The sequence below is a fragment of the Zingiber officinale genome, chromosome 3A (genome assembly GCF_018446385.1).
Source record: "Zingiber officinale cultivar Zhangliang chromosome 3A, Zo_v1.1, whole genome shotgun sequence".
Taxonomy (NCBI): Eukaryota; Viridiplantae; Streptophyta; class Magnoliopsida; order Zingiberales; family Zingiberaceae; genus Zingiber; species Zingiber officinale.
This window is the reverse complement of record NC_055990.1, coordinates 152,449,230-152,476,571: the sequence shown is the minus strand read 5'-3', so window position 1 is coordinate 152,476,571 and position 27,342 is coordinate 152,449,230. Positions and strand designations below refer to the sequence as shown.

Sequence of the window (27,342 nt, the reverse complement as noted above, 5' to 3'; positions counted from 1 at the left end):
GCGCCAACTGCATCAACATCCTAGTCTACTCCTAGCCAGTCTCCATGCCGGTCGGACTATCACCAGGGAAAAACATGGTCAGGGAATCGCAATAACCTATCAGAAAATAATGACTATTTGTCAGAGAATATTCTGATACTCTGTCATATGCATGCCGGGAAACCTTCCCTAATCCAATGGAAGTTCGTCGTACATCTTCCCTCATCCGACATATCCTAACACCTGACATTTTCTGACGCCTCATTATTGCGGAGGTTATGAAAGACGGTATAAAAAAAGGGTCCTCTCTGTTGGCCAAGCACACGTGGATACACGCATCTACTATTATTTTACTATTCATCTTCTTTTCGCAATTTTTGCTTGGCCCTCGTTCTGACTTGAGCGTTGGAGTATCTGTGTCAGGGACCTCTTTCTTAGTTCTTGCCCTAACACTCTTGTGTTATCTCTCTGTGGTGTGTGTAAGCCCGTGGGTACTATTTTCGGTTGTTTTTCCTTGCCTATATGAGGATCTGAAGGTTGCAGCGCACCCTTGAGTTCCAGCCCCCCAAGTCCTCTCTCTGTCAACCCTCTGCCCTCGTCACCGGCCCCTTCGTCTGACTTAGCTTCCGAACAGTATCAGTTGTTTTCTTAAGGATTTCTTAAATATCCTTGAGCCTATTTCTTCGTGCAGAATTGTTAAGTAAGAAGGTTCTACGCATAGCAAAAATTCATATGCTCGGTTATAGTTGGATCGAAGGATTTCAAGACGCGTAGAGCCAAGAGTGAAAGATGCAGAAAATTCCGTAGCACGTCAAATGTTAACCATTTTGCGACACCTGAATGACGGCAAACAACCTGCCAGGATTCCTAACGTCCAAAAATCTGCCATTTGCAACGGACACTTTTTCCTTCTTTTTTTTTTACGGTCTTCCTACCCCTACAATATTCGGTCCTATTCGGATTAGGATTTTGGCTGTTTTATTTATTCTCTATCACCTCATCACAAGGATAATGTAGCTCTAAGCATTTCAGATTAGAATATGAGAATATGTTTAAGCACAAATAAATAAAAATGATTATGCAATTTCTCTTGTGAAAAGCAATCATGGAATGATGCAACTGACTTGTCAAGTTAAATGTCAGCAACATGAGCTGAAGCTTTTTTTAGGATGCTACTCTCGTCCATGGTGAGAGCAAATGCGACTCTCATCCATGATCATAGATGAATTACTACAGAGCAAATGCTATAGCGCCACTGAGGCACTGAGCTTGGAGCAGGTGCTGTGTAATTTAAGGTCTTCGCTGCAAGTGGTGGTGGATGGATGCCTGCTCTCCACAGCACTCTTGAAGAGATCCAAAGATTAGACTATTTTTTCTTCTTCTGATTTTCTTTCATCTCAAGTACGAGGGACTGAAAGGTGGGAGGTGTTGGTTTGATTGTTCGATTTCCTACTTAGATCTAGTGCAGCATTTTGTTTCGGAGAACAAACAGTTTTTTTTCCAATTTTCCCTTTCCTTTTTTGAAAACTTTACATGGTTTCACCACAATGCCATTAACTCTAGCTGCAAAAGTAAATCTCGTACATCAATAACTGAACGTTTATACAATTATGTTAAACATTATATATTACAATCAAGCTGCATTAGAATTAAAGTTTGACTTGAATTGTTAGCAGCACCACAAGAGCTCTAACATTAAAGAATTAGATCTAAATTGGCTGCTCGTTAAATGATGAAACCACATCACATAGTTAGCTCGTCGGGGAGTGGAGTGGATACTCCTAAAATCTTACCTCCAACATCAGGAAAAGTTTCTTGCCCAGGAAGCGACATCACTTCACCATCAGCAGCGACTTGAATAGGATATTTGAGAAGGTGGCCTCTCAATGGAATTATATCTTCAGCAGTATATCGGAACCAGTTTTCCTCGGCTACCCTGTTAACAAACTTTACACATTCCAAACTGTAAGGCTTCTTGATGTGGCTAGCACATTCCAGGCTGTGAGCATCATTTAAGTGGGCATCCATACCAAGATGCTCCGCCCACAATGACATCCTGTATCCGTGTACCTACAATGGATTTATCACGTAAGACCATTGAAAGATATAGTTGTGCGCTGTTGAACAGATAAATAAATAGGAATGGAGGAGATTCTGGGAAAAAAAAAAGAACTGTATGTTTTTGTCAAATTATGATGACCTTTGTGGTCATCGTAAATAAGTGGATTTTCAAATCGGATAAAAACAATAACTGACTAGATAAAGTTGTCTTTGCATATCACTAGCATAATTTACGTTCTCTTACAATGCAGGACTAAAGGGAACTTTTCTCTCAAAGGAAGCTATTTCATTAATAATCTGGGAAAGTTACATTCGAGGCTTAACATGAATAAAGATATTTAGAGACACGGAATACTTGAGTAGCAATTGATTCATTGAAATTTAACACAATTCCATATGTGGATTTTGCATGGACAGTAAACTAGTTCACATGTAAAGTTAAGGCAGTTCAACATTACAAGTGTACATAGCAAATAAAAAATTATTCATATCTATGGAAATAGGATAGCCAATAAAATACATGACAATTAATTCAAAATTGTAGCCTCTTGAACATAACACAAAGATCACACTAAAGCAACTCATCCAAATTGAGAAAAAAAAATCATCCACTGAGTTGATCCAACAAAATCATCCACTTATAATGCAAATCTTTCTATCCCTCTTATGATTAGATGGTTAGGAAGAAGGTTCGAAAGATTTGTAAAGATTATAAGATGAGAAAGCTTAACTACCCAACATAGGTTAGTAGCGTTAGATATACGCCTCAAGCATAGTATTAATAGAAAGAAAATATATACAACTCCTAGAATTAAGTGGTGGAAGTTAAAGGATGAAAAGCAAAACATATTTAAGAAGTTAGGAGTACAAGCATTAGCTAAAATATACGGTGACTCTAATATGACATAGGATAAAATGGTATCAAATTTAAAAATAGTAGCTAAGAGTATATTCGGTGAGTCAAAGGCACATGCACCGCCAAGTAAGGAATCTTGACAGTGGAATGAAAAAATACAAGAGAAAATAAAAGAAGAACGAACCGCTTATAAGAAATTATATATTTGTAAGAACGAGTAAAACTTAAAAAAAAAATATATACAATAGACTAAAAAATAGTGAATGAAACAAAGAATGAAACTTTTGAACGATTATATCAAAAATTAGATACAAAAGAAGGGGAAAGAGACATTTATAGAATAGCTAAAGTGAGAGAAAGGGAGACAAGAGATCTTATCCAAATAAAATGCATTAAAGATGAATGCAATAGGGTACTAGTAAACTATGGAGAAATAAAAGAACGGTGGAAGAAGTATTTTCATCAACTTTTTAATGAAGGTTTAGGTGGCCAACTTAACTTAGGTCCCAAATGAGTATAGAAATTTAAATTTTTATCGTAGAATTCAAACTTCAAAAGTAGAACAAGCTTTAAATGGGATGCACAATGGAAAAGTCATTAAACCAAATGATATTTCGATAGAAGTATGGAAGTGCTTAGGGAAATAAGGTATTGAATGACTTATAAAATTATTTAACATGATATTGAAAACGAAAAAAAAATATTCGATCAATGGAGGTAAGTACTCTAATTCCTTTATATAAGAACAAGGAAGATGTACAAAATTGTACAAACTATAAGGGTATTAAACTAATGAGTCATACCATGAAACTTTGGGAAAGAGTGATAGAAAAAAAAATAAGGAAACTATGGTGATCGAAAACAAATTTGGGCTCATACCTAGAAGGTCGACAATAGAAGTTGTATATCTTCTTAAACAACTAATTGAAAAATATCAGAAGCAAAAACAGATCTACACATGGTATTCATTGATTTAGAAAATACTTATGATAGAGCCCCATGAAAAATTATATGAAGAATTTTAGAAAAGAGAGGTGTTAACGTAACATATATTGAACTAATTAAGAATATGTATAAGGATGTAACAACCAGAGTGAAGACTTTAGGCGGAATAACTGAAACATTTCTAATAAAGATAATGTTATATCAAAGATCAACTTTAAGTCTCTATCTTGTTACACTAATTATGGACGAACTCACTGAATGGACGAACTCACTGCACACATACAGTGGTACATGTTTGTAGATGATATTGTTTTGGTAGATGAAACACATAAAGAAGTAAATGCTAAACTAGAACCTTGGGGGAAACACTAGAAGAGAAAGGTTTTAGGTTTAGTAAAATAATGACAGAATATATGGAATTTAAGTTTAGAAATATTAGACGTAATGAAACAATTGTTAGGATAGAAGATAATAAGTTGCCAGAAATTGAGAGCTTTAAATATTTAAAATCATTTTTGCAAAATGATGGAGGGATTGAGAGAGATGTCTTATATAGAATACAAGCAAAATGATTGAAATGGAAGAGGGCGTAGGGTGTTTTATGTGATCATAAAATACCTCTAAAATTTAAAAGAAAATTTTACAAAATCGCAGTTAGACCTGATATGTTATATAGAACTGAATGTTCAATTATGGCTCGATCACATGAGCAGAAGAAGAGAGTTACAGAGATGAGGTTGTTAAAGTGGAAGTGTGGATATACGAGGATGGACAGAATAAGAAATGAGACCATTAAAAAGAAAATCGAAGTTGCATCTATTGAAGGAAAACTCCAAGAGACGCGTTTAAGATGGTGCGGGCATGTACTTAGACGATCAATAAATGCTTCAGTTAGACGATGTGAAACTATGACAAACACGCACATCAAAGCGTAAAAGGATTAGCAATAATAAAATAAGATAAAATTTATTTAAGTATAGATGATGATATAGTAGGGGATAGAACCCAATAGCGTAAAAGGATTCATATAGCCGATACCACCTAGTGGGATAAGGCTTGGTTGTTATTGTTCAATAACAGACAAGTACACATTAACCCCACATAATTATGTCATCTGGAATTTATTTCACTCAACTTTGCTAACTAGTTATGTAGCATTTAATTATTTTGAACAAAATAAATAAATAAATCCACTATACCTTAATAGAATATGCTCTTGCCAACTTAATCATCAAGAATCTATATTTACTATGCTCTATTTTATTGAAAACTGACTTTATAAGCAAATTGCACATATAATATATCATCTTATATTGGTTATGAAATGAGGAAACACTATAATCTTCTTAACAAAACAAATCAATGTCTTATAAGCGGCTTCATTATCTCCCATTAGCACCAAAGCTACAACGCTTAATTATGTCAAAACAAATTGCTAAACACACAACTGGGCATACCAAGAGAACTAGAGATTGATGTGTCGATTATGGTACATCTTGCTAATAGCCTAGCATGGGAAAATTTCAACAGATAGCATCTAAGTTTGTGTTCAAACAACTGAATATTAGAATATATTTATATTAAGATAGATTTAATTCTGGAAACAGCCTCTTGCAAAAAGCAGGGTAAGGCTGCGTACAATGGATCCTTCCTCGGGACCCCGCATGGCGAGAGTTTCGTGCACCGAGCTGCCCTTTAAGATAGATTTAATTCTTTTAATCATCATCAATGTCACATTTAGTTTGGCGAGTGATAATCACATTATACATTATCCAGAGCAGTTCATCTTTCTTACACTATTAATCTCAATCCCAGATAATTTGAAGAAAAAAATTAATGTATTTCTTTTACCTTGTTAAGGTCTACTGGCATTTAGACCTTTGCATAAAAAGGAAAATTCTCAAATGAGCGTTGCACTATTTTAGGCAAAGATTTTTTTGCATGCTAAGGGAACATAGCACGCACGAGAAGTTTGGCATAACTCTTGGTCTGGGCTAAATATACATATCAATAGTGCATGGACCTATTTGTAATATTTATGTTGATCAACAAAATACATAGGTAGAGGCTATGAAAAATAATCTTATCTTTCCCCATAACATGGTATTGGAGCCCTAGTTTCTCGCTTAGTCTCTCATGTGTCGTCTTCTTTAGCATTGAAACACAAACTTTGCACTCCCCCTCGACCGTAGGGATCAAGTTGAAACTTGGGTGACAATATCGGGAACAATGATCGCCTGTGCTTAATCAAGTGCCAAGACTTGGCTACATAAGACCAGGAATACCAATCAATGTGTTCACTCAATGTGTTCACTCTCAGGCATCATACTCACCATTGGCATTCTTGAGATTGAATTACCTCAAAGAACCCCCATCTAGGTTATAAATCTAGCATCTGAGTACCAACTCAACTACGCCCGTGGGGGCTCAAAGAAACCCCAGCTAGATATAGCTGAGATTGGCCAGGATGGCAACGGAGGTTAAAGGCATGTCAAGGGGGTTAAAACTATTGTCAAAGGCTTATATGCAACTTATGGTACTGTTGTGACAATTTATTCTGTTGCAGATATCATTCACAACAACTAGTGTCATATAGGTCTTGTCACATACCATCACAAATGATAATCAACTGCAATGAACTTGCGACAAAGTAGGCCACATGACTCTTGTGATGATTTTTCTTATTGCAATAAGTCATCTACAATAGCAAACACAGTTATCATTGCTGATGCCCTTGTTTTTTTTTGGTATTAAGCATAAGCTAATAGTAGTCCATTAACAAAAGTCATATAAGTCTTCTTCATTAGCCCAAACTTCCCATATTCAATTAATTGTCATATCAGAGTCTCACCCACTTGGGCGTGACACACTCATTAAGGCTGAAGCCTAACTCATGGCTCGAAATTATTTTCATCAATGATATTCGACATTATGATTCCACCACTAAGAACAATTCTTTCCAATTAGAACACCTAATCGTGCCTAGGATAAGGCCAACCTCAATACCAATTAAGCAACTTGCCTAGATGAGAAACCAACCACTAGCCTAAAATATTTCAGTCTAAGCCGGTGGTATTTCACTCATTTAATTCTTATAACTGTATTCATCAGTCTACAATTTTTAATTGGATGTCACACCAGATTTACAAGACAATCCTACAATAAAAATGAGGTAAAGTCCCGATGTCAGAAGGTTTATGCAAGTATAAACTGAAAATTGAGATCATTAACTGATATTTCAAACTTTCTAATACATGCATTACACACCGAAAGAAGCAAAGAATTGTACACGATGGAATAGAATGCCTTTTTGACATATTCATACATTTAAAGTAATCAAATAAATTCATGTGTAATTGTAAATTATAATGCCAACCGCAACCTTTTCAATAGCAGTTCAGGAATTAAGCGCTTTACACACCAAATAATTTTCCAGTTATCAAAAATATTCTGAATGCCATAACCATACTACCATAATTATGCATCTATTATCTGATTGAATTGTTTCCATGAGAACAATGAAAAAGATAGGCACTAGGAGACTTATGAGGCCAAAAGTATTGCACTACAACTGTAAGAACTCAGACTCAAATTATCTTTGAGTTCAAGAGGAAATCATTACATAATCTTTTTGTATATATGCACATATATTGATGGGTATGTTATAAACTTCTGTTATAAACCTATGAAAAGAACCATCACAAATTTCCTAAAGACAAATATATCAACCAATCATGCTTAGATACTATTTTCCTTTTCTCATAATTTATGTAGCCTCTAGATATTTTCAGATATTTATACACGTCATTTTTTAAAAACATTCCAAAACCATCATAACTCCCAAAACTGAACTTCAGAGTAAGGCAAAAAAACAAGTAAGAAATAGTAAGCAACCTTACCTGGCCTTGTGGAAGTTTTTTCCCTGCCCAGGTGTGTTGGGGCTGATATGCCCCCATAGCAATTTCAGTGTCTCTTGAACCATCCATTGATCTTTGATTAATGTTGGCAGATCCCAAAATCACATACTCGTCATCCACTACCATCCCTTTTGAATGGACATAAATCATGAAACGTCTATATTTCGTCGACAAGACCTAAACAGCATCATGACAAAAGATGAATTTTTACTATGTTTCTAAAAGATGTCCTCAACGTAAATTGTGTTGATGTAATTCTTATTTCTCAGAACAACACCATAATGAATATTAGGATGTAAATGTTCACAACAGTAAGTGCAAAAATGAACTTTGGAAATTTTCTGGAAGCAAAAAAAAAAGGACCGAAGAAGTTGGATGAATAAAGAGAAGAATGTATTATTGTAGTGCTGAAGCAACCACAGCTCCCAATCTGAATTGAGATACACAAACTATCAGGAGTGTATCATAAGACAAGAAGTGAATCCACAAATGAGCAAGAAATCCATGCACCAAAGACAGACAAAAATAATTGTATTTAAAGTCCAAGAACAAGATAAACTTCTCTTGGATCGGGAGAGAGTCTAATTTCAAACTCATTTTTCCATATCTGACTTATCATCTCTATTTAAATATGTCACGCCAAAAATTTAACTCCATTTTGTTCCTATAACAAATAAGTAAAGTGTTAAGTAGAACTAAAGCTAGAGATATGAAATATAATCTCAGCAATAAAAGAAATAGTTAAGATCAATGGACATTGTCATAAGTTTTAAATAAAATCTATTATTTAACAAGGACATGTTGATGAGATATCATTAATAAATATAGGATAGAGTGAATAATTGGAAGAGAGAGAGGAACTTCTTCACTTTTGTATAAATCATATGCCCCTTAGGTTAAAATAAAAAACTTATAAAACTCGCCATATGAAAATTTTTATAAAACTCACCATATTATATAAATAAGACTATAAGAGTATTGGACAATTTGGAAACAACATATGAAAAAATAATATAATAGATGAGAATACTAAAAGGATGTGGTGGGTTATTAGGCAAGATATCTAACAATAATTAGGTGTAGCTCAAATAGGCAATAAAATAAGAGAAAATGGCTTGAAAAAGTATTAAGATGTTTAAAGGCGACTAATAAATTTTATAATTGAATTGATTAAAATAGAAGGTGTTAAGGGTATAGCGAGAGCAAAATTTAATTTATTTGAATATTACTACTTAGTCTTTCATGAAGTTCAGTAAAGGGTCAATCCTTCTAACCACAAATAGTTGGGATTTATACTAATTGATGATGGTGATGATGATGATGAAATGTTTTTTAGGATGTATACCTATCCTAGATTCTTTCTGAATCTTTACTTTGACAGTATATAATAATGTGCTGCTACACATAAAGATTGATAGAGGGAACTGAGATAATTTTATACTAGAAGCAGATAAGCGAATAAAAATAGCATAGTAAAAAATTAATGATGCACAATAAGTAGCTTGGCAGACAAAAAATAATTTAAAGTCCAATATCACAAGGATCCACAACCACAGCGGCGGGATATTAGCACAATATGCATTATTTGCATGTTTCTTCAGTTGTGTAGTGCTGTACAGGAAATTCTATACAATTCCAAGGTAGCCTCTTATATATATATTTGTAGATCGATACGGAATGTTATACTCAAGGTTTAAAATTTCGACCCGTGCCGAGGTTTCGGTTCTAGACCAGAACGATACAGTTTCAGTACCGTATCGTGCCATGCTGATATAGTTTCGGTATTTTTTAAATATAAAATATATTAATTAAAAAATAAACAATATAAAAAATAATCTTTTAAAAAAGAAAAAGATATAAAAATAGATAAATAAATAATTTATTATAATTTTTAAATTAAAATAAATGGAATATAAAATTAATTAGATAATTTTATTAGGGTTTAATAAAACCTCTTTAGATTATCTCCATTATAGCTAGGAGTTGATTAAAATAATTAATCTAAGTTTAATTAAAAAAATTCAAAATCCGGCACCACTCGCGAGCTTGCACAACTTCGGCGCTACCGCAGGGTTGCGCGACCCTTCAGCCATGGCCGCGGGGATCGCGTGACTACTCTAGTGCTACCGCGGTGGTCGTGCGACCCCTCTGCAGCGGCCGCAAGGTTGCGCGACGCCTCTGCAACTGTAGCGAAAGGGTTATGTGACCCCTCCGCTACAGCCACAGGGTCGCGCAACACGTCGCAGTTGTTGCGGGTTTGGTGTCGGGGTCGTGTCAGTGTCGATCGCCAGGCGAAACGAGATGTTTCGCCCATTTCGTCCATCTCGGCACGACACTTTAAACCATGGTTATACGTAAAGCTTACAGTTTTATCTATTCACAAATTAGGCTGTAACACCCCATAATACCATGACAGCCCCCCTCAAACTTGATCGGATGATTATAGAAACATAACTTGCTACAAATATCAACTCTAGGTCCTTTTACAGATTTAGTTAATATCCACCAACTGATCATTAGAGCTAACAAATTAAGTGATTATTACATTTTATTGCACTTTCTCTTGATAAAGTGACAATCCACCTCTATGTATTTTGTTATCTCATGAAATAGGTTTAAAGTTGTGTATGGCAACTTGGTTGTCGCGATACATCTTCATTGGCTATGGAGGACATATCCTAGCTTGTTATTTGATGCAGATGAGCTCATATGTAACTAGGGTCATGGTCTGTTACTACAATCAATCTAGCTGTAACAGTTTGTTTCTTACTCTTGCAAGAGATCAGATTACCTCCAAGAGGGTACAATAGCTAGATGTAGTTTATCTAGCTATGGAAGAACTTACCTAATCTGCATCAAAATAACCCACAACCTCAAGATAAACCATGATCATTTTGAGCTGTCATAGAATTCTTAAAGTCATTACCCAAAGGTCTATGGCATGTGTTCTCCATAAATTGGCATATATAAGAATGTTATATATACACCTACAATTTTATCTATTTACAAATTGGTCTTGAGCACCCACCATAACATGAGCAGTAAAAAAAACTAATATCAAGAAGTATCCTCTTACACATTCATTTCTAAGCGGCAGACCATGGTATTTGTAGCATAAGAAAGTCTCCGTTTAAAGATTCCAAAATCTTCAATGTCTATACTACACTTACCATTGTCAATATAAACTATTCTGTCTATTTTCTTTGCATATGCTTTCATACTTAATAATATTAGTATTTTATATAGTGGAATTGTGGAGAAAAAAAACTTATTTGAGTCCTTATATAATAAGCATTCTTAAATTTTCATGTTTATGAACCAGCAATATATTGTGCATGAATGAAATATCTGTAGTATAAGCAAAGGAAGTATCAATGCATTCGTTAAAACACACACTGTAGATACCAAACCAAAGTTAACTGAAGATTAACTTCTCTATCATGAGACTATCTAATAACCAAATATTTAGGCAATTGAAGTCAAATGTTGGTAGGAGTTGAGGAAATACTTCATTCGAGGGTTGCATAGTTGGAGGGATAATATAACTTGATGGTTCTCGATTTCCAAGACAGTAAAAATTAAGATAATCTTGTGGATGTGCTTCAAAAGAGTTTGCTAATTTAAGCTCATGAGCAATGATCCTGTACATCATCTTCATTGTTTGGGCCTGTAATATAGAGTTAACAGTTATATGGATATTACAGTTAACAAATAAACAAGAGGGAAATGGGTATGTAATTGCAAGAATCACAACTAACAATTCAGATTCTCCCATTACTGAGCTATAAAATATCTTGATATTAAAGATGGATAACTAACACACCATGCAATCTGCGTGTTACATGTGAAATCTGTACAAGCAAAACTTTCACCTGCCAAAATAGGATCTCTTGAACGGAATTAGATGTAGGAACCCCTTCAGGCCACATTGGTATGACTATATACACAGCAAACTGCTCTCTAGCTCTAATTTTGCTAGCAATCTTCAGTGCTAGCTCCATTGGTATCAAATTGTCAGCACCTATTGTAATAAGAAAAAGCCAAGTTCGGTTAAATTGTAAATAGTCTATTTCATGACAGCTAAAGTCATGCATGAACTGAATTTAAATGGACAAGCACAGAAAGATCAAAAATATAAACTCCATTCGAGTCAATGAGATTAATCAAACAATGTCAAGGCTAACCAACTCAAGATTAATGCATAGGAGCACACAACATAGGCCAAAAATTAGGGGCAATCACTCTCTCTGCTTACAAGGGCAAAGCTAATTATCTGGAACTTCCCCACATATTTCTATGTGGTTTGGAACAATGACTTGAAAGTAATTGGTGTAAAGCGAGCATTTTTGGGCAAGAGGTTGAAGACCTGAAGGCAAGTCTTTGAGCAAAAGAGGTGAAGACCTAGAGGTGAGGAGTCTCTAGTCAACAAAGTAAAGTGAAAACTTAGAGACGAGTTCTTGAACAACATCATTGACAATGATGGGGAGCTTAAATACTGGAAGTTGTGAGATGTGAAACATAATATATAAATTGTAATCTGAGGCTTACTCTTTTGGCACTATTTGGATGATGTGGCTAAACTAGGTAGGGACACCCTAATTGAGCTGTACAGAGCATTTGACTAACAAACAATATGTTCCATGTTTTGAGTTCTAGCTTATAGTCGCCAGTCAAGCTCGATCCCAAGCTTTGAGAAGGCCCACGAGGGTGCAAGTCGAGTGAAGTTGGGATCTCAAAGTGTATCCAATCAAGTGGAGAAGAGCATCATTTGACTAGAATGTTTGGTCGATTTGGGTGTCGATTGAAATCTCTATGTTCGAAAATAAAATTTTTATATTTGAGTTTTAATTGATTTGACTTGGGTTCTAGTGGACAAGACTGAGCTCCAGTTGACTAATCCAGTACAGTTGACTAGACTGAGTTCCAATCGATTGGACTGGCTCCACTTGACTAAACTTTTGAGTGTTGTCTCACAACGACTGCTTATGTTAGTCCAATTGACTGGACCATATTTCCAGTCAACTAGAGGCATTCAAAAATTAGTTGTTGGTTAGCCATTGGAGGTTGTTCTATATAAGCTTTGGGCGTTGTTTTGTTCAAACAACAAGTTTGCACGAATTATTTAGTAATTTTTTCCAACAATACTGCTCGAGCAAAACAACGTCCAAGGGCAAGAGAAGAAACAATATATACGAGATTTCTCTACCTCTGGGAAAGGATAAGTTTTTTATGGTGGATTCCGAGAATGATTCACCTACCAAATTAGGTTGTGGAGTAGGAGCTAGGCTCCCATGCCAAATAACTCTATTAGCATTATTTATTGTTTGTGTTGATGTTGACAAATCATGTCCATTCAATTGAGGTCGAAACTTGTCTTTGATGTTGTCTATTGAATCTAAAAATATGATAGGGTTTAATTGTTTATCAAAAGTAATAATGTCATGTTTAGGCCTATATCGATCATTAATTTTAGGAAGTGACTTGAACCACTTCTAAACATAATATAATTTAGATGAGCCATTCCAGTTTCATGAATCTAAGATCTTTTCCCATACGAGGGTAGTTGGGTTTATACCTTCCACTCTCATGTATTGTTGGTAATTCCAATCTCATGTATGTGTTAGTAATTGTGGTGATCTCTCACCATGAAAAACTTGTAACACTAATTATAAAATAAAACAATGCGACAAATTAAACCTGAAATACAATAATAGATTGGATGATAATGATAAAACTAACGTGCAAGTAGTCATGCTTAGGTTGATTTTTTTAAAACTAAATAGAAACTAAGTGATGATAGTTTTGTATTTTCTAAATGAATAATAGATGATGATGTGCAAAAACTAGTGAGAAAATTAATTAAATACAAGCAATTAAAATTATGGACAAACTAACCAAAAATAATTTTCAAAAAAAGAGGTTATGATTTTACCAAAGTGAAGCGAGCCTATTTTGATGATGGATTTTGCAATGATGTTCAAATCTTTATCAACTGATAAAGGAGATTCTCTCTTGTAGTTGTAGGTGGACCAATTCCTAGACTTGGACCAAGTAGGACCCAACAGCACAAGCTTTTTTCTCTCTTTCTGCCAAATATTTTTCCCTTTTTTGCAATTTTTTTTCTTTCTGTTGTTGCTTTTTTTGGTTGCTAGAGGTGCTACAGAAACTGCACACCTAACTCTTTTGTCTAAGTGAATTTAATTCAGATTTGGGATCCCGTTAAGATGAGACACGAGGACAAGCTCACAGCTGCAATTGTGATCTGTCAAGCACAGTGGACGTCAGAGGTGGTAGTATTGGGATCAAGATGGTGTGGAAAGCAATGGTGCAGATGGCAACATGGTGAGAATTGTGCCGGAAGCATTGCTGGGGAACAATGACACAAGCTGTGGTGCATTGAGGATCTGAGCAGAAAACAGTCTCGGAAACAATGTCAATGCAGGATGGCAACCCTGAGGAAGATTGGAGTTGAAGAGAGATTTGGTTGGCATGGAGCATCAATGGCTAAGTCCAATCAGCAATGAGATGCAGTTGGTGATAGAATACAATGGGCGGCACAATCTAAAATGTATGGGTTTTCTTGAATATCTCATTAATGAAAAGGCTGTGGATGTTAGGGGATAACAGTTTCAAGTAAATTAGTCAAAATTTCCAAGAGTTCATTACGAAAAGGATTCAGACATTCTACCCTAGTATGTTAAATAAACTAAAACAAGGTACAAAAATAAGTTAGGCAGAAGGAGAAAGGTTTGAAACCTGAATTTTCATAAGATGGCCAACCATAAGATGAACCAAGAAAATATTGATTTTCAATGTATATGAAGTGTTGTGCAGATCTGATGGCTCTCACATATGCTGTGTGGATGCTCTTATCAATCATCAGATTCTTTCCGCATACAAGATTCTGTCATTTTTAGTAAGAAGTCAACAGAATATGCCAAGCCAAATACAAGACTAGACTAACTAATACCAGGAGATTTTCATGCTAAAATGTTATCCTAACAGAAAATGCATGAATAATAACAGACAAAATAGATGCTAAATAAATGTGTCATCTTAAACATACCACCATTTGTGCATCATGAACTGATTGAGGAAATCCTTTCACGGATCCAGAGTCAATAGACCGGAAAACCTGATAAGAATAAATAAAGTTAACCATAACAGAAATAAGAAGTGAAACTGCTTACTAACAAAGCAACCTGAATATGCCAATTCTCTGGATCTCGTTCACTTGAAACCTTCAAATTTGGATCACCAAATGGTTCAGGATCTTGTGGACTGAGTATCCAAGAGATACGATCTATCTTTAGTAAAGAATCATCATGCCAATCGCCACCCTTTGCAAATTTTTTTGCAAAAGCATGCAATCTTGTTGCTCTGTGCCAACGCTGCTCAAAATTGGTAAGTACATCGTAAGCAGCAGGCCCTTCAATTTTACAATGTAGATCATGCCATGGCTGCCGTGGACCTTTACCTTGGATCTGCACATTGTTGATAAAAGCAAATAGGCAATCTGGCAAGGATTTATTATGGATACGGCCTTCAACACATAAGGATGATCTTGAATTATATAGTAGTTTATAGTTTATACCAATTCCTTCTCACCTTGATTGTGTTTGGCCTACCGACTAGTGTGATGTGTTGGATGCAACACCCAAGGACCGCCTTCCGTAGTGTAAGGGCTTACGCACATTGGATAAGTCACAAGTCCAAACATGCTATTGGTGGATTGTAGTTAGCAGATGTGGAGCTCTTTAAGTCATTGCATTATTTTTTGGGGGGCATTACGTGTTCAATTAGCAATTGTTGCAGTTTGTCATATATTCATGTTGGATGATGGATGACCTTTGCAATTTTACATGCTTGCATTTATTAGTTGCATTGATACACTATTGTTTTTTTTGTGATCCAGGAATCCAGCTTTTCGAATCAACAAATCCTAGAGGTGACTGGCCAGCCACATTAAAGTTTCCCACCGACTGCCATAGTAAATTGGGAAGCGCTCGTGGAGGCCCATCCAAGCGGTCAACTTTCTTAGGTTTGTCGTCCCACTAAAGAAAAATCCCAGTAATATGCCGCAATTGGAATTCGAACCTTAGATGCCTGTTTAACCGCTTGGAGAGTCTAACCGCTGCACCCTAGCCCCGGAGCATTTTGATACACTATTATGAGTCTTGTTGTTGTTGAGTTATATTTTATACCTATATCATGTTGTCCTTGATGTCTAGTTTACATATTTGTGCTCACTTTGCCTATGTAGCCTCCAATTTCAAATCATTCATTGCATGTTTAACTTAGCAGTTGTCATATGATATTCATGATGGATGTAATATGATATTCATGATGGATGACCTTTGCAGATTTACATATTTTCATTTCAACATTTACCTTGATGCATTATTTTTTATTTATTTATTTTTTTTTTTTTGTAATCCAAATAATCACAGAAGTTTCCCACCGGTACTAAGATAAATCGGGAAGCACTCGTGGAGGCGCATCCAAGCGGCCAATGTTCTTAGGTTTATCATCCCACTGGACAATGCGCCATAGTTGGGATTCAAGCCTTAGATGTTTGGTTAACCGTTCGGAGGATCTAACCGTTGCATTGCAGCCCCGAGACCAATGTTGTCAAAATCGCGAGTCGGAACGTAGAATCGCACGATTCTACGCATTTCTGGTGGCCTTCCGCGTTGCGTGCCCAGGCGGAAACGGAATCTGGTGGAATCGTGCAGAATCGCGTGGAAGCGTAGCGGAAATCGTAGACTCGTAAGAGTCCAGCGATTTTCCAAGACCAGAAGGTCGATCGCAGCGATCGATCAAACACGGGTCCAAGAAACCTCGCTCCAAATAACACGTGCGTTTCTCCTTCAGAAAAATAGGGAGATCGGTCTGTGGACCGATCCACCTATGGCCTGATCGGTCCACAGACCGATCAGCAAGGGCCGATCCCTGATTTCCGCCTTCGTCACGTGTTTCTCACAAGTCGGTTGTCGTTTTCTGCGGACGGAAGGGAGGAGAGATCGATCAAAGATTTATCTCAAGAAACCCTAACTTTCCTAAGTCGCGTCGCGAGCCATTGTCGCCGCAACTGCTGTGCTTCGTTCTTCTTCAGCAACCATCGTCTCCTTCACGTACGCGTCTGTCTCCTCCTCCCTGTGCGTCCGGTGTGCGTCGACCGGCACTGTGACTGACTTCAATTAAAGGTACGCCATCATCCGCCTCTGTCCCTTCTCCATCTATCTCATCTGTGGGTCTCTGTTCTTTACTTCTTTGGCCGTCTCTGTCCCGTCTGCATCTCTGAAGGCTGTTGGCCACGTCTGTGGTTCGCGAGCTGCTGTTGCAGAGTTGCAGTGTCGTTGGTGAAGCTGAAGCTGCGTAGTGGTGTTCTTGTTCTTCTTTAATTTCACAAAAATGAGTAGAGAAGCTAGTGTTGGTGGGTCTGGTGAAGCAAGCTCCAATAGTGGTGCAGCCATTCCAAGCGTAGCTTCCACAACTAGTGGAACTTCAGATTCCAAAAGATTGGCAGTGAATGCTCCTGGAAATAGATCTGATCCAGGTTGGAAACATGGAATTGCAGTTGATGAAAATCCAAAGAAAGTGCAATGCAAATACTGTCAAAAGGTGATAAATGGAGGGATTTATAGACTCAAGCATCATTTGGCAGGAACACAAAAGGATGTTGGAGCATGCAAGGCTGTTAGTGATGATGTAAGGAAGGAAATGTGGAAAATTGTATCCTCATTGCAAGAAAATTTAATAAAGAGGGCAAAGGAGATTGAAGGAAGATCAAGTGATTCAAGTCCTCTTGGCCAATATGAAGATGAGGAGGTGGAGGGTGCAAAAAGACAAAGGCGAGAAATTGCAAAGAATCCTGCTGATCTATTCAAGAAAAGGGGTGTGAGTAGTCAAACTACCATCAATGGCATTTTCAAGAAGAATTTGAGGGAGGAAGCTTGCCAAGGGATTGCCTCTTTTTTCTACAATAATGCTATACCTTTTCATGTGGCAAAAAGTGATGAATTCAAGAAGATGCTAGACTTGGTTGCAAGACATGGTATTGGCTTTAAGCCTCCATCCTACCATGAGATTAGAGTCAAGTATTTGAAACAACAAGTTGATTGCACCAAAGAAGTTATAGAGCAGCACAAAGCATTTTGGAAGAAAATGGGATGCACAATTATGACTGATGGGTGGACAGATAAGAGGAGGAGGACTATATTAAACTTCTTGGTTAATAGTCCTATGGGAACCATTTTTTTGAAGTCAATTGATGCATCTGATATATCTAAAACAGCTGACAAGATTTTCAAGTTGATGGATGAAATTGTTGAAGAAGTTGGTGAAGAGAATGTAGTGCAAATTGTCACAGACAATGCAGCAAACTACAAAGCAGCCGGGGAGATGTTGATGGGGAAGAGAAAGAGGCTATATTGGACGCCTTGTGCAGCTCATTGCATCGATTTAATGTTGGAGGATTTTGAAAAAAAGATACCAATACATAAAGAGACAATTGCACGAGGTAAAAAGATCACAACTTACATCTATTCAAGGACTGCGCTTATTTCTCTATTGCATCATTTTACCAAAGAAAAGGATTTGATTAGACCAGCCACTACCCGTTTTGCCACATCTTACTTGACTTTGGGTTGCTTGAATGACAATAAGGGAGCATTGATTAGAATGTTTACATCCAAAGAATGGAAATCTAGTCAATTTGCAAAGACTAAAGATGGAAAGGTTATTGAAAATGTGGTAATGGATAAGGACTTCTGGAAAAGCATTATTACATGCTTGAGGAGTGCTTATCCTTTGATCAAAGTCCTTCGTTTGGTAGACTCAGATGAGAAGCCTGCCATGGGGTTCATTTATGAGGAAATGGACAGGGCCAAAGAAAAGATACAAGCTGCCTTTAATGGTATTAAGAAAAGGTAACTTAATTTATTACTAATTATTAAATACTCGTATAAATTTATAATTTCTTGGAAACTAATTCAAATTTTTTCTCACTCTTTAGTTACTTGCCTCTATGGGAAATTATAGATGCAAGATGGGATAATCAACTACATCGGCCTTTGCATGCTGCAGGCTATTATCTTAACCCTCAATTTCATTACAGTCCTAATTTTAAAGCTGACTTTGAAGTGAAAAGAGGAATATATGATTGTCTACAAAGGGTGGTTGAAAGTATGGAAGAAGTAAAGAAGATTGATGCTCAACTGGAAGACTTCAAATATCGAAAGAAATTCTTTGGTAGTGCAGTAGCCACTTGTGGAATTGAAACCAAAACTCCAGCACAATGGTGGGAATCATATGGTTATGAACATCCTGAGTTGCAAAAGTTTGCTATTCGTGTTTTGAGCTTGACATGCAGCTCATCTGGCTGTGAGAGGAATTGGAGTGCATTTGAGATGGTATTGCATTTCATTCTTGAATGAAATTACCTAGTTGTATGTGATTATATGAGTATGTGTTAATTGATTTTGTTATTATTTAGGTCCACACTAAGAGAAGAAATCGTTTGAAGGCAAAAACGATGAATGATGTAGTCTTTGTGATGGCTAATTCAAAATTAGCCAAGAAGAAGGAATTGAGGAAAGTCAATGACTATAGCATTGATGACCTAGCTTCTGATGATGATTGGATTGTGGATGATAGTGAAAATTTAGATTTGGATGCTTCAAATGAAGATTTGGTTCCAGTTGAAGAAGGACCTAGTAGTGGAGCACCTCATGATGATTTGGAGCTGCCTAGTTATGATGATGATGAAGTTGAAGAAGGTGGAGATGCCATGGAGGATGCTGGAGATGAAGAACACATGGAGGATGATTATGAATTCATGAATTTATGAAGTTTAGACTTTAGAACTTGACTATTATTTTTCATGTTGTAGACTTATATGTTATCTAAAATTTGTGACTTATGACTTATTTTATGTGTGGATTGTAGAAGACCTTATAAATGTTTAGTTTAATCAAATGTTTAATGTGTTTTTGAGGTTATTAATCTTATGTATGTTATTTTCTATGAGTATATATATGTTTATATATAATTTTACATTTTGGTAGAAACTTACGATTCGTGTTACGATACTACGAGTTTACGATTCTACAACTCCCTTCCGTTTCAACGTAGAATCTCGATTTTGACAACCTTGCCCGAGACTACCTTGATGCATTATTGTGAATCTTATTGTTGGTGAGCCTTATTTTTTACCTCTGTTCATGTTGTCCTTTATTTTTACTCTGCAATTTATGCTTCTTACTTTCCCTATGTTGCCTCATGTTTCAGGTAATCTATTAAGTTGATTATGCAGATATTATTGGATGATTGTTGATACTTGATCAAAGTATAGATTTCTTGCTTTAAGATGGCTCTCGATCATAAGCATCCATGGAAGTCCATCTTTTGGTGGATCGACCTTGGGCGGGGTATGACAATCACGTTGCCATATTAAATTTGTGACCTCCTCCTAAGGAAATTAAAGGGCACTCTAACCTATGGAGAAATGGCTCTAATACAAAGCTAAAAGGGATAAAATATTGTATTATTATTCTTGTTTAAGGGATAGCCTATTATATAATTCAATAGTCAATGTCAACTAAATCTTGTCAATATATTATAAAAATAATTACTAAAAATAGTTCTAATAATTCTAAGAGGAAAAACAAGGACAGAAAAAATCTCCATCCCTAGCATTAAAATTCTCAATTGTCTTCTTAGCCTATCCAAGGAATAGAGTACCTGTTGATTAACGAATTGCAAATCAAATGTGTAAAGGAAACTTACATTGATTGAGGGATTGTGACAATCGTCAAGATACACTGACTCAAGGTCCTGAAAAAGTCTATGGGATGGAGTATCATAGCGTCCATCACAGAGATCAAGACCTCCAATAAAAGCTGTAATTTTTCTGGTACTCAGAGAAGCCTCAGTATCAACAAGCACGCATTTTTGGTGGTGTGTGAAGAGGGTACCCACAATCTACATCAAATATGAAAATATGCAAGAATATGTGTCAGATTTCAATTAGGATAGAGGGAAAATGCACTATAATGATATATAAGACTCATGAACAATGGCCACTAATAGTTTCTACCTACATCTATATGTAACAAATTTCAATAACCAATACAAGTTTAAATGCTTTCTTATTTTCTTTTCCTGAAGCAACACCTGTGGATAAGCAAGTTGTCAAGGTTTGTCTTACTCATATTAATAACATAAAGCATTGATATGAAGAGACATTTGAGTTAAATAGCTTCAATTGGTTGGTTACCCACATTGTTGACAGTGATTATCTAAGTCTTCTTATTAAATTGCATGGTTAATTTAACATATTCAGACATAGAACTCTGGCTAGAACGCATGTGTAAAAGACTTAGGAAGAACAATCAAATGTAAAAGCCTCTTGCCAATACAGATTTAGGGATAATTGATTGCACAACCTCTTCATAAGGAATGGAGAGGCTATTACCCTGACGCATACCTTGGTCACCCAAGTCACAAATTACCATTTCATATGATTACAGAAAATTTTTGGCAAAAAAACATATACATCAACATTGAAAATTTATGCTTTTATAAGAATGACAGGTTATTTTCATGTATTTACCAGTTGCAAAAAATATTTTCTTCAGGTATTTCTTTGATCTCAACTAGTTGTGAGTAGATGGAATGTGAAAGGGAAAATATTATTGACTAGCAAAGAAGGAGAGTGGTAAAGGAAAAATGGACAAAAATGTCACTGAACTGAGAGGCTATAAGATCTATTCGGACATTAAATTCAAAATAACATGTTCAGATATAACTTTGTGAGAATCTTGTGGATTCTATTGTAGGAGATTCTTGTGCTCTAAACTTCCATGCAGTTGAGACTATTAATAGGAAGTTTCATTAAATCCTTAGCCACAAAGATGGTTTAGAGGTGTGAATTTGTGATATGAACAAAGAAACTAACTGCTGCCATTACAGATGAACAAGTAGTATGGACTTAGAGTTGCATCAATTTTGTAAATCTCAGTCTTTAGTTGGAACATCTTGATTTTTTTCATATAATCCTAGTTTTTAAGCTTTCTTTCACTGGATGAGAAGAAAATTTGAGTGGGGATATAGAACTTTGTTTTCTGAGTCAAAGGCACTACCATAGTGTAAGGTCACTTGCTACATATAACTTGCCTGTTGCTTGACCAAACTAAGCTTTCCACTTGCATAACGTGGCGACAACACACAAACCACAGATGAATGCCTGAAAAATTTTCTTGTTTCTTCGTCATGAGTTTGCATAAGTCCCCCCTGCACCAATAAATGCATTATCAAACAAACAAGCAATATCATGCTCTATTAGCAGTACCTCGTAAGTTCATCCTAACCAAAATATGAACCAGGTACTCGTGGTGATATCCTAATGGAAGATTAAGGGGATATAGAGCTGTTACTGGATGGCAAAAATGTCGCTGTTATTATAGAGATCAAATTCATGTGTAGTAAATTTTAAATAATTTTGACTGACTTTATTGAAGAAGTCCAAGCTTGGGTTGATTGAAAAGGTCTAGTGCAGTAAGAGTTTTCTTCTACCTTCAACTGTGATAAAGTTCAACGTGTCAGTTACTTTAGTTTCAATTATTTCTTCTACTAGTCAAATTTATTACAATACCTGATTGAGATACTTGTTTATTTGAGCTATCACATCTAAATTCATATTACTACTTACCAATTAAGTTCAGAATCAACCATGTAAGACGTGGTGATATTTGCAGGGACATACAAGAATTTGATTAACAGAGATTTGCTGCTGCCATAATTTCACACAAGAAAAATGAAGGCGTGCCATTAAAAAGAATCATTAAGAATGCAAGATGTGGTGATCTTGATTAACAGGATTTGCTTGCTGTCAAATGATTTCACACAAGAAAAATGAAGGCATGTCGTTAAAAAGAATTTCACTAACATTACAAGAATGTTTTCTAATTTAACTATCATTACAAGATATGCATTCTAATTTCTAATTGACTACACTACAAGAAATGTATTTCTAGAGTTTTATAAGAGCCATAATCTATGATCTCAGAACTCAACTGAATCTGTTGGAGAAAGGACAAAATATTGGTTACATGTGCTGTAATAAACAGATGTAGAAGAGGTTCTAAATATTTGATTTCTTCTGAAATTTCAAACTAATTTGAATCTGCAAATAACTAATCTTATTCAGCCTTTTTCCATAAACCATAACCACATAACTTATTTATCAATCACTAATTGTTTCAACTTCTCTTTTAAATGGAAATTTTCCATTGTCTTAAAACTTAGCCTGGTCAAATTCACATGAGTTATCAAGTTCATAAGCGCCCATCTATTCAGGTCCCATAAGAGATGTGTGAAGTCCTTTTTGGAGAAAAAGAGCCACAAATAAAATCTTTGGTGTGTCATATGTGTGATAGTAAGGTGAACATATAGTTAGAGCCGTCAATTTAGGTTGAGTCCATCGGGTTGGCCCGTTCCACCAAACAATTTAAGCAAATTGAGTTAAAATTTTATCAACCCAAATCCTCCGCGATCCAACCCTCCTAGGACCACGACCCACACGAGTCGGCCCGCAATGGGCTTGGGTTGACCCGCGTGTTGAGAAACACATGTAAGCCAAATTTTATGTTAATTTATTATCTTTCTTTATTATAATTTTGAAATAAAAATAATATTTTTCATCAAACATGAGTACTTATTTGTGTTCATTTACATTTAAAATACCTATTTCTAGATACATTTGATTCATAAAACCTTTCCAAAGTAAAACATTGAAGATATGAAACCTTTTTTTTTTTTTTTTTTTGATGGCCTGTGGGTTGGCCCGCCTAACCCATAACCTGCCTTGGATTGGGTTAGGTTGAGGATTTCACTCCCCGCCAAGATGGCGAGTCAGCCCACCCCGTCCCGCCACAGGCTGACTCTCGACCACGGGTTGACCCGTCTGACAGCTCTACATATACTTAGATCAATGACGGTCTAGCTAGAGGGTTGAGTAGACAGTGTCGAATTTCTTTCTTTTTTCTCGTATAACAAAAAATCAATTCAACGTCAAATACAATGTGCAGTAAATACAATTTGTGAATGTGTAATTTATCAAAGTAATAAGTAATACAACAACAACAAGCACCAAATCTTATCCCACTAGGTGGGATCAACTATATGGATCCTTCTACACCACTGGACTCTAGCCCCTACTATACCATCATCTATACTTAAATAAATTTTACTTTGTTTTATTGTTGTTAACCAAGTCTTTTTTGGTCTTCCTCGTTTGATGTGTTTATTTGTCATAGTTTCGCATCGCCTAGTCGAAGTACATGTTCGTACCATCTTAAACATTTTTCTCGGAGTTTTTCCCTGAATAGATGCAACTCCTATTTTCTCTAATGCTCTCATTTCTTATTCTGTCCATCTTCGTATGTCCACGCATCTACCTTAATATCCTCATCTTTGCACCTCTCATCTTCTGCTCATGTGCTAAAGTCATAGCCCAACATTTAGGGTTATATAACATAACAGGTCTAACCGCCATTTTGTAGAACTTCCTTTTAAGTTTTAGAGGTACTTTACGATCACATAAAACACCTGACGCCCCTCCTCCATTTCAACCATCCTACTTGTATTCTATGTAAGACATCTCTCTCACTCCCTCCATCATTTTGCAAAAATGATCATAAATATTTAAAACTCTCAATTCCAAACAACTCGTCATATCCTATCTTAACAATTATCTCATTACGTCTAATATTGCTAAACTTAAATTTCATATATTCTGTCTTTACTCTACTAAGCCTAAAACCTTTCACTTCTAGTGTTTCCCGCCAAAATTCCAGTTTATTACTTATCAAAGTAATAAGTAATGCAGAAAAATAAATAAAATAATTACACACGCCCTAATAAGTATATAACATGATTCAAAGACTTTACTCCTAATATCCATGACCTACAACACGTCCAGTGCATCGCTCTAAATTCCACTAAACCACTCCTTTGAATGGGACAATAGAGTAAGGTTGTACAATGAGAATGTACAACACTAAAGCTCCTCAAATAATAAGCTACAAAGCACTTGGTGAAGAAAAGTAGCCTAGACTCTCCCAAGTTGAGTCAACCCTTCATTTAAAGTCCATCCAAGATCAAGTAAACCCTCCTCGAGCTAAATATGCTCTACCCTATAGGTAACAATGAGGAAGAACTTGGTGGTTTGCTCGAGTAGAGCAAAGCGTATTTAGCCTAAAGGTTTAGGATTTAGAATGGACTCTAAATGAAGGGTTGACTCAATTTGGGAGCATATCCAAAGAACAATCTATGGTCTCATGGACCACATCTAAAACACTTCGGCAGGGTTGCTAATGTTGCAGGGTCATATGTGTAGATCCATTGATGTGAAAGTGAACATGATCCCTATGATGTCTTAGCTACTTTCTATGACTATGAGGACTGCCTAAATATGTTCCCTGCAATCTTGACTATGACCTCCCCAATCACCGTATTGTGAGACAAACTACGATAATGGCTATGTTGTTAACTTGTTAATTGTACTTGATCTTCCCTATGCGACATAGTTAGCTTTCTCCAAATTGAAAGCATAGTTGATACACAAAGAATGTTAACCCCCTCGTAGAAGCACTAAGAGATACTTCATTAATTAGAAAGAATTGAGATCATCAAAGATGACTTTTTTTCATATTGCTCTTGAAAAGTTTGTTGAGATCCAATCACAAGTGTAAGAGTCATCATTTCCAAAGGCACCTCCTTCATCATCCACTTAACGCTTGTGCTAGTCATGATTGAATTTGACCTTATTGCTTTCCTAATATTTGATAAGGTCATGTTCTTCTGAGAGGGAGAATAATGCAATAGTAGAATTTGGGATTTAGTTTTAGGGTTATTTTTAAATTTGAAGTTTTGTATTTGTAAAAGTTGTTTAAGGTTTAAAATGTTTATTATATTCCATTAGGTTAAATAAGAACCCATTTAGGAAATTGATTAAGAAGAGATAACTCTTTACTTGTTCTATGGAAGGAGCCCTAACAACTCACATCACAACCACCGCCACCACCCTCTCTCTCTTTTGGTTTCATAAATGCTCTCATGGTATGTTTTTGTTTAAGAGATATATCCGTGCTCATGTTGCATCAATAATTGATCTAGATAATACCTTGCTCCACCTTATTTTGAAGTCAATTGTTCAGTAAAAACACCTGAAACATAACAAGCATCAAGGAAGAAAAATAATAATCAGAAGATACAAACTTCTTACACTGGTGAAGAAGAGCCTATCATGTGAAGTCTTATCATCCCAAATAAGCAAGCAGACTCGAACACCCTCCTGCGACTTGTACTTCAGCAAATCCCCCAAAGTAAGGTTCCCAGCTTCCGGCAATGGCCTAGTTGGCTCCCTTACCAGCTTCACTTTGTGATAGAGTGACCAGCCAACAATATAAATTAAATGATGAGCTTCAATGATTGCATGACATATGTCTTCCCAACACTTCTCTTGCTTGAACACCGTCCCTCCGTCCAATTTAATCTCAGGGAGCTCTCCCTCCTTAACATGTGCGTCCTGGTAGAGAGTTAGTTTTCCGCCTTTTCTCACATGGAAGTAAGTGTCCCTCACCCCTAATTGTTCTGGATCACAAGGGATACTATGACTGTATATTGGATTGTTTTCCACAGGGGTAAATAAAAAGGAAACGTAGAGAGCGGAGTCTGGCTTCGGTGGAAACCCGGATGACCCGATAATTGGAAGCCACCCCTCAAAGGGCCTGCCAGTGGCGACAAGGGCGGCAGACACAGAGGCAGTCCCTATAACCTCAGCACCAAATACGTCATTGTCCTTAACCTGGAACTCGACCCGATCAGTGTTGTGGGCGAGCGGGATTCTGAAGCGCTCGCTCCATACGGGCTCCTGGGAGTTGGGAATGACGCGGGTGCGAGCGACCGTGGCGCCGCAGATGCACACGGTGGTATACGGGTCGCTGGTGATGATCTTAGAGCGGTGGGAGTGATCGACGCCATTGGCGGAGCGGGGGAAGGGGAGGCCGCAGCAGCCGAAGCAACGGCGAAGCCGTTCGGAAAAGAGGTCCATGTTGGGGAGGTTACGGGCGCTTATTATCTGGAGGTCGAGGTCGCCGTGGAGGAGGACGCGCTGGTCCGGTGTCGAATCCATCGGAGTAGGGTTGGGGGCGATGGCGACGGAGATGGAGATGGAAATGGCAATGGCGACGACGAAGAGAAGAACGCATTGGAGGAAAAACTGGAAGTATAAGAGGATGAAAGTGGTAGTGGTGTGGAGAGAAGGGAGGAATTAGCTTCTTTTCTTGCGGCGGAGGAGGAGATGGTGGTGGCGCTGGTTCTTAAAGTGAGTGTGAAGTCGCGGGAAAGAAGTGCCGATGCTGGGCCAAAATATATAATAATCTGAGACGCCGATGGAAAGTGACATGGGCCAGAATGCCAGATCGCCTCGCCTAGGCCCTTGTTTACTTGGGTGGAAGGAAACACGCCTGCTAGTCCGCGCTGATTTGCGACGGTTAACCTAGGTCAAAAAAAAATTCC

The 27,342-nt window shown here is 36.8% G+C and overlaps 2 protein-coding genes across 3 annotated transcripts; one reads left to right on the top strand and one right to left on the bottom strand.

Moving 5' to 3' along the window:
- Positions 1–1,539: 1,539 nt before the first annotated feature.
- LOC122052855 (phospholipase D delta-like) lies at positions 1,540–27,274 on the bottom strand. Its single transcript, XM_042614586.1, has 10 exons — positions 26,048–27,274; positions 21,937–22,053; positions 20,548–20,742; positions 14,961–15,242; positions 14,825–14,893; positions 14,515–14,662; positions 11,631–11,779; positions 11,267–11,425; positions 7,741–7,935; positions 1,540–2,049 (listed from the first exon to the last, which is right to left on the bottom strand). The coding sequence occupies exons 1-10, from the start codon at positions 26,954–26,956 to the stop codon at positions 1,723–1,725; spliced, it is 2,550 nt and encodes an 849-aa protein (XP_042470520.1). The 5' UTR covers positions 26,957–27,274; the 3' UTR covers positions 1,540–1,722.
- On the top strand, positions 16,807–19,688 carry LOC122052856. Of its 2 annotated transcripts, XM_042614589.1 has the most exons (4): positions 16,807–16,964; positions 17,065–18,689; positions 18,776–19,172; positions 19,256–19,688. In XM_042614589.1, exons 2-4 carry the CDS (start codon positions 17,173–17,175, stop codon positions 19,607–19,609), a joined length of 2,268 nt encoding a protein of 755 aa, XP_042470523.1. In that variant the 5' UTR covers positions 16,807–16,964; positions 17,065–17,172; the 3' UTR covers positions 19,610–19,688. The 2 variants fall into 2 exon arrangements, with proteins under 2 accessions (XP_042470523.1, XP_042470522.1); XM_042614588.1 differs by having other exon boundaries at positions 16,807–18,689.
- Positions 27,275–27,342: the final 68 nt, after the last annotated feature.